At 35.3% G+C, this 7,639-nt stretch overlaps 1 protein-coding gene across 5 annotated transcripts in view; it reads left to right on the top strand.

Moving 5' to 3' along the window:
• grip2b (glutamate receptor interacting protein 2b) overlaps nucleotides 1-2,713 on the top strand; it is a 143,981-nt gene extending 141,268 nt beyond the window's left edge. For 4 of the 5 annotated variants that reach the window (XM_026236254.1, XM_026236255.1, XM_026236256.1 and 1 more), the window contains exons 23-24: nucleotides 870-1,016; nucleotides 2,429-2,626. In XM_026236254.1, coding sequence (XP_026092039.1) covers nucleotides 870-1,016; nucleotides 2,429-2,626 — 345 coding nt within the window. Of the gene's footprint in view, nucleotides 1-869; nucleotides 1,017-2,428 lie in introns of all 5 variants that reach the window. The other variant, XM_026236253.1, reaches the window with a different exon arrangement.
• Nucleotides 2,714-7,639: the final 4,926 nt, after the last annotated feature.

A 7,639-nucleotide genomic window follows, 5' to 3' on the forward strand; every position in this document is an offset into this window, starting at 1 on the left:
CCTCTTCCTTCTGAGGTTTCGGTCAGTTTGGTTGGTATTAGTTACTACTGGGGAGTGTAAGAACAGCATTCCTCTCAGAAAATGCCCATGGGAAAGGGCAGGGAGATACACCTTTAGCCCTCACTGATTAAAACTGCTGGTGCATTTTATGTAGTTTAGCATGAAATTTTGTTTTTCAAACTCAAAAAGAGTATTTTTCCCTTAAGATAATTCAAGCAGTTCATCCAAAACCAAATAAATTATAATACACACGTCCCATCAACATAACAGTGGTTTATTTGCAAGGAAAATTGACATGTCATGGGAGCTGCTTTGAAGATTTGTTTGCTTGTTGTTGTTGTTTTTTTACTTTGTTTTATTTAGCTTTTCTTTGTTTAAATGTGCTTGGAGTTGCTTTGAAGATTTTGTTTTGTACTTTTGTTTGTAGTTTAGTTTGTTTTTGTTTTGCTTTGCCTTTTTATGTTTGTTTATTTTGTTTAGTAGATGTACATAACTGCATACAGCTTTGGAAAATCATCTTTAAAATGACATAAATTTACTTGAAAATATGTTGCATATGTAAAAAAATTGTTGCAGATATTAAGAATATATTGTTATACATATTTGTTTCTCAGAATTTTTTTACTAAACATTACAAAAAAAAATAATAATTAAATTTAGATAGAAAAATAGACAGACAGACAGACAGACAGATAGATAGATAGATAGATAGATAATTTTTATTTTATTTTATTTTATTTTATTTTATTTTACAGCCCAAGGACTTATTCTTGCGACCTGTTCCTTTAATATTTCAACATCATCTGCTGAACATGTTTAGAAGAAATTAGCTCATGGTTAAATTGTTAAAATAGGTTTGTGTTCAACAGGTGACTGTGATGAAAGACCCAGAAAGTGATGACTTTGGATTCAGCGTATCGGACGGTTTCCTGGAAAAGGGTGTTTATGTGAACATGATCAGACCTGAGGGTCCGGCGGACCGCGCTGGACTCAAACCCTACGACAGGATCCTTCAGGTGCCTCTTCTCAGATCACCACACGCTGGTTTCCCAGCGCTCCCTCCCTTTCCCCAGCTATACGATCTGCCCAGCTCAGTTAAATATAAACTCACTCTGAGAGGGCCAGAGTGAGGTGTGAGAGCGTCTGTAGGCCTTTGACTCTGGGAGGACATGTCGAGTTAAAAAGTGATTTGACTGGATCTTCTGCATGCTACACAGCACTTGTGGTCAAATCTTAGAGAGGTCCCTCTATTACTAATCTAGCACACTTCACTGGCTGTGGAAATTATTAAATCTGTTTTAAAATTATACTTAACAGCTGTGATGTGTCAACCACCGATAACACACTGCAAGCAGAGTTTGTTTGAGGTTGAAAAAAGATGCTATGGTTTAGTTGTAGGTGCTTGCTTTATGGTGTGGTTTTCTGTGTTTTTTCAAATGTAATAATGGGTTGAAATTTTCAGAATAAACTTAACTTGGAGTTGCATTGATGTTAGTATGATGAAAAGTTATTTTAAAGACCCTAACGAGATACAATTCTGTAGAACATTTATACCATTATGTTAATTAAGTCTATAAAGTATATATATATATATAAGTTAGATATATATAGAAATATTAGAAATAATATATTAAATTAATATATTATAATATATTAGAAATATTTTGTCATAAAATCCTCATTTATTAATATTGTAAGTGTTTTTTATGCATTGAAATTTTGTTTTTCAAACTTACAAATGATTTTTACTTTAAGATAATGTACTTCATAAAGTTGTATTTATTAAAATAACAATAATAATAATAAGTTCTAACATATTTAGATCCATGATTTATTTTTAAGGAAACCTGACATATCCTGGGAGTTACTTTTTGATTAAATGTTTGTTGGTTGGTTGGTTGGTTTTGCATTATTTAAGAAAGAAAGTTAGATTTAAAATATTTTGTCTAAACAATCACTAAATTCAGTTGATTAGAGTATGCAATTAAATTAACTTTCTCTTATTTATTTTCAGTTTTCATTTTAATTTTAGTTTTGGTAATTTTGTTTTGTGCTTTTTTCATTTAAAAAATATATATTTTAATATATTAATATATTCTATTCTAGTATTGGTAGTTAAATGTATTTTATTTCAGTTAGTTGCCAACATTTCTCATTTATTTACTTATTTACTAATTTATTTTTACTTAATGGTTTTAATTTTCATATTTTTGTTTTATTTCAACTTTACTGCTGAAATTAACTATATATATCATATCATTGTTTTATATATATATATATTTTTTTAAGTAAACAATATCAACATGCTACTGCTAGTGATGGGGAAAATTAAAAATGTAATTATTCTAAATGATACCAAACAAAAGAGACCCTTCATTTTTCTTACTTGAATTCTTCTGAATTCAATGTCTAAATGTTTTTCCACCAGGTGAACCACGTGCGGACACGAGATTTCGACTGCTGCTTAGCTGTGCCCCTCATCACAGAGGCCGGAGACAGACTTGAGCTGGTGATTAGCCGAAACCCGTTAGCACAGCCGGGTGTCGCCCAGCCCCACAACTGCCATCAACCCTTCAATCCTGTAGGCCATTCCCACGAGCACCAGACCAGCACACTGGACCTGTGACCACTGGGTAACTCAGACTATGACCACACTGGACCTGTGACCACTGGGTAACTCAGACTATGACCACACTGGACCTGTGACCACTGGGTAACTCAGACTATGACCACACTGGACCTGTGACCACTGGGTAACTCAGACTATGACCACACTGGACCTGTGACCACTGGGTAACTCAGACTATGACCACACTGGACCTGTGACCACTGGGTAACTCAGACTATGACCACACTGGACCTGTGACCACTGGGTAACTCAGACTATGACCACACTGGACCTGTGACCACTGGGTAACTCAGACTATGACCACACTGGACCTGTGACCAATGGGTAACTCAGACTGGACCATTTGTTGCAACAGACTATCAGAAGGAGCCATGATTCACTGCTTTCATTACGAAGCTCAAATGAACTCAAATATCCAGATTATAAAGAGAGACTGTGGTACTGAAACAACAAAAGATTTGAGCCAGTTTTCAGTGTAAAATTCAAAACGATCTGTGCCAGTTTAAAATAATAATAATAATTTTGGCCTACTACAATGCATACACCATACATGTATGTCACGCCATCAAAACAATTTTTTATTTTCTTTACAAGCCTTTCACGTGATATGAGGGCAGAGAGATATATATATATAATGGTCATTCGCTTGATTTAATTGAGTCTCCTAGTTTTAGTTACGTTGTACTGATTCATTCCCTCATTTTTATTTTAAACCGTCGTCACATGGTCCTGATTTGTTTCCTCGTTTTAGTAAATTGTGATGACGTAATACTAATTCATTCCCTTTATTTTTTGTTTTATTTAATCAGTAGTAAGATAGTGCTGATTTGTTGCTTTGTTTTGGTAAACTGTTGGTCAAAACGTAGAAGTGAATCAGTATAACGTGACAACGATTCAACTAAAATGAGGAAACAAATTCTTAATTTGTGGCCAAGATGTAAAATATTTTTCCCACATAGTGTTTTCTTTTTTCTTTTCTTTTCTTTTCAGATACAAACATACTCTGTCGAAATGTTTACAAAACAGAAAAAAAACAGCTTTTGATGTCGATCACATTTTTGTTTGAATCCCCAAGCAGATACAAACATACTGTGCCCAAATGTTTACAAAACAAAAAAGATCAATAATTCTGCATTTGAAGTAGATCGCCATTAGATGTAAGCAGTTCTTAAATGTCTTACGTTTCCATTTTTAGTAACAACTGTTTTTCCTTCCACAACAAACTACATATTAAGCATTATTTTTGTTTTAGTCCGGGATGAGTCACTGCAGGAATACCTTCAGGCACACATTGTCCTTTCTCACAAACACATACACTACTACTATAAACAGACCAAACACAATCATTCTTTGTCCCCTGCATGCATAAATACTATAGACTCCCCTAGAAATAAACTTATATTTGCTTCTGTGTCAGACACAAACATACACAAATGCTTCAGGCCACGAGTGGCACGGCATCAAAGCACATGGTGACTGCCTGCTGCTCTTAAAAGAAAGTTGCTGTTTGATAATGTCAACAAAGACTTCATAGCATCTCTGTCAACAACACATTTATTATTTCATGGGAGTACAATGCATTTTCCATGAATAATATATATTTTAGTGTGGCATTACTTTTTTACTGCAATAGACGCAGTTTTTCGACCCAATGAGGTCGATTAGGTATGTTAGATAAAATATTATATAATATAACAGAAATCAAAATTCCAAATATTGAATAATATAAAATGTTACTTCAAATAACTTCAGTTTTGACTTCAAATAATTGTAGTCAAAATAATGTTTTCATCTTATCAGATTTTATCCACAAAAAAAACAACAACAAAAAAAAAAAACGAAATTTAGCCTTATCCTGCATTATGTGTGCAACCCTGTTACTGTATGTATTCCCACATTGCGGAAAAAAAAAAAGGTAAATTTCCTAGGAAGTGAGATTATTCGGACACTTTTAACAATGGCGGAAAAATTATATAATACATAACATATTTCCTAAATAGTTATTAAACATTAGTGTTGACTGCGTTGATCAACCTTAACTGTTCAACTCTGTTATACGAAAAATTGAAATGCAAAAACTTAATTTGTTGACACTTTTTTGTTAGCACATGTACACACTTACTTCCATTACCTACATTCTCAAATGGCCACATGTACTCTCATGCAGCAATAAAACCGAGGTCTGACATGTCCCGACTTCTTGAAAAGCTTCTCGTAGTAAGTACAGTGGTAGCCCTACCTTCTCTCTCCACATACCTCTCTTTATCTTTTAACACCAAACCGATGCCGCAGTGTAGCATTCACTCCAGTCCCCACTGACATCCTGGCCTCGAGGGCACGTTCTTTCATGGTAGACTGTCGCCAAGCCACCATTTGCCAACACTGGCCAAATATTAGAAATGTTTCCACCACAGGCTATTTCAGACACCTCAGTTCAGGAGAGTTTGTAAAGCCGTCACATCATTAACTCGTGTTCCGCACTTGTGGGGCACCCAGGTTTTACGAAGGTCACATCTCTGTGGACATGCGGCCCCACAGTCTATTAACCTCCACTAAACATTTATCTAGTGTTTCACAAATTTGAGATTTATGGTCTCCGTTGGGCCAGATGTCAAGATTGAATATATCTCAACATCTGAAAGGGGAACGGAGGACGTTTAGTATCTTCTTTTGTGTTGTGTGTTTGGATCATGGAATATTCCGCTGTTATGAGAACGGTTTCACCCCACATGACACTTCTTTTGTGGAACATTTGACGTGAACATCTGGTTAAAGTGCTTTTAAGTAAACTTGTTTGAGGGTGTGTCTGATACCTTTGTGTAGGTTTGTGGGTTTGAGACATATGGAATCTGAAGTCTTTGATGTTCCTCGAAAACCACCGTTAGGACGCCTAATCTAGGAATCAATAACCGGTTTTATTCTGGGAACTGGTTCCATTTTTTTGCATATTCAAAGGGAACATTGTGTTCTAAATACGCTAAAAAAAAACAATGTCTTTAATTGGTTTACGATTCCAGTTTACATAGTTGGGACAGACCCTACACAGTTTTTTTTATCGTGGATGAAGAAATTTATCATTTTTCTAATCCAACTTCGTTAATTGAAGGAATAGTTTAGTCATATTTTATTTTAGGAAAATTTTAGCGCATATCATATGTGCTTTTTGCAACTTGATGGACATGGTCACTATGAACTGTTGTTGTATAAAAATTTGCTTCATGAACATTTTTATTTATTTATTTTTTCTACACATAATAAATTATACTGCATATTATTAAAAATAAAGGTTCCAAAAGGGGGTTGCCATAGAAGAGTGATGCCATAGAAGAATCATTTTTGGTTCTCCAAAAGAACCTTTCAGTGATCAGTTCTTAAAAGAACTAGTCTTAAGAACATTTTTTTCCTCTGTAAAGAAGCTTTTATGGAATGGAACTTTTCCATGGATGGTAAAGATTCCTTATGGAGCCATCAACGTTAAGAACTTTTCTTTTTAGAGTGTACAGGACCAACATAAAGGTTAGTAAATACTGTCAGAATTTTCCTTTTGGGGTAAAGTACTCACTTTTTAAACACTAAAAAGTTGCTGTACTTTTGTCTCTTTATAGGTTGCAGACTTAAATATGTTTACTTGGTTCACCTAATAACCAAAAGCAAATACTCAGCCCTGATTTGTTATGTCTCCTTTAGTGTGGTCGTGTCCACACCAAAACACTTATACTCTGTAATTATTTGTGGATTAGGTGAATTTATTTCCTCACCCTGCAGTCTTTACTACCATGTTGGAAAGCACAGGCAAAATCTATTTCCAGTAAGGTGCCTGTCGAAAGCACTCATTGTTCTACAAGATTCTTTTGAACAATCAGAGTCTCTGTTTAGGCCCATTGCATTAGGAGTCTACCCAGGGCTCGCTCCTAGGCCCTTTTAAGTTTTTTTTTTTTTTTTTTCACAACCTTCCTGTCAGTTGTGTAATTCTACCAACTGCCTCCAAAAGCTGAAGGCAACAAAATAAGACTTTTATTTAATTTAAAGTTTTCTCTCTTTTTTTTTGCGTGTGTGTACTTTGTGATAGACCACATTTTGTCTGCAGGTCATCACATTGCAGGCCAGTAAACGAAGTGTCAAAGGAGGGGCTGTTTTCATTTCACAGACATCTAACCATGGTATTGTTCAGAGTAAGAATCGTAACATGTTGTATGTACTATTCCAGGAGGAAAGACAATGTGGTTCCTTTTATATGTGCAATATTGAGACCAGAGAAGGCTTTTAAAGGATTTTACATAAGCTTTATAAAGCTCCAAACGTGTTCATCCCTATGCATTTTGAATTCCTGATTAATGTGTGCATTGATATTAATGTGTATTTTTTGAATGTGTAATATGAAAGTTCTATTCTCTGTACAGTATTTTTGTATGAACTCTAAACCTCGCTGTTTCCACAGCATATTTGAAGCACAATGGCGAAAGAGAACCGATAAACAAATATATTCTGGTTTGGCTAGACTGGTTTGGTGTGAAGACCCATTCTTAATCGATATGGGAATGTGCTAATGATATCCTTTTCTAAAAAACAACTGAATAAAAGAGGTAAAATGCACAACACTGAGTCGAATTGAATGCATTTGAAAAGTTGCTCTGAGAGGCTCTGAGCTGAGTAAATAAGTCTTTGAAAGACTTCCAATAGGAAGACAAAGGTTTCACCTGTCACATAATGCAGGCGTCACACTTCACAGTGAAGTCATCGTGTCCAAGTAGAGCAGAGGTAAGCTGGGCTAAAATGTACTGTGCTCTCTCCCACAGGACTTGATTTAACCCCTGAGTCTCCGTGAGTGATTGGCTGGTCACGTTATTCTGCTGGTGAGTTGTTAAGCAGCCAGTGCCTTTGAGATGCAGTTCTGTTTTCGACCTGTCTTTTCTAAACGTGCTTTTCAATTCCTGAGAAATGGAGAGGGCTATTTTTGAAAGTGAATCGTGGGTGTTGAGCTGTACAACACAAGCACAAAGGATCACTTTT

The sequence above is a fragment of the Carassius auratus genome, chromosome 47 (assembly GCF_003368295.1).
Source record: "Carassius auratus strain Wakin chromosome 47, ASM336829v1, whole genome shotgun sequence".
Taxonomy (NCBI): Eukaryota; Metazoa; Chordata; class Actinopteri; order Cypriniformes; family Cyprinidae; genus Carassius; species Carassius auratus.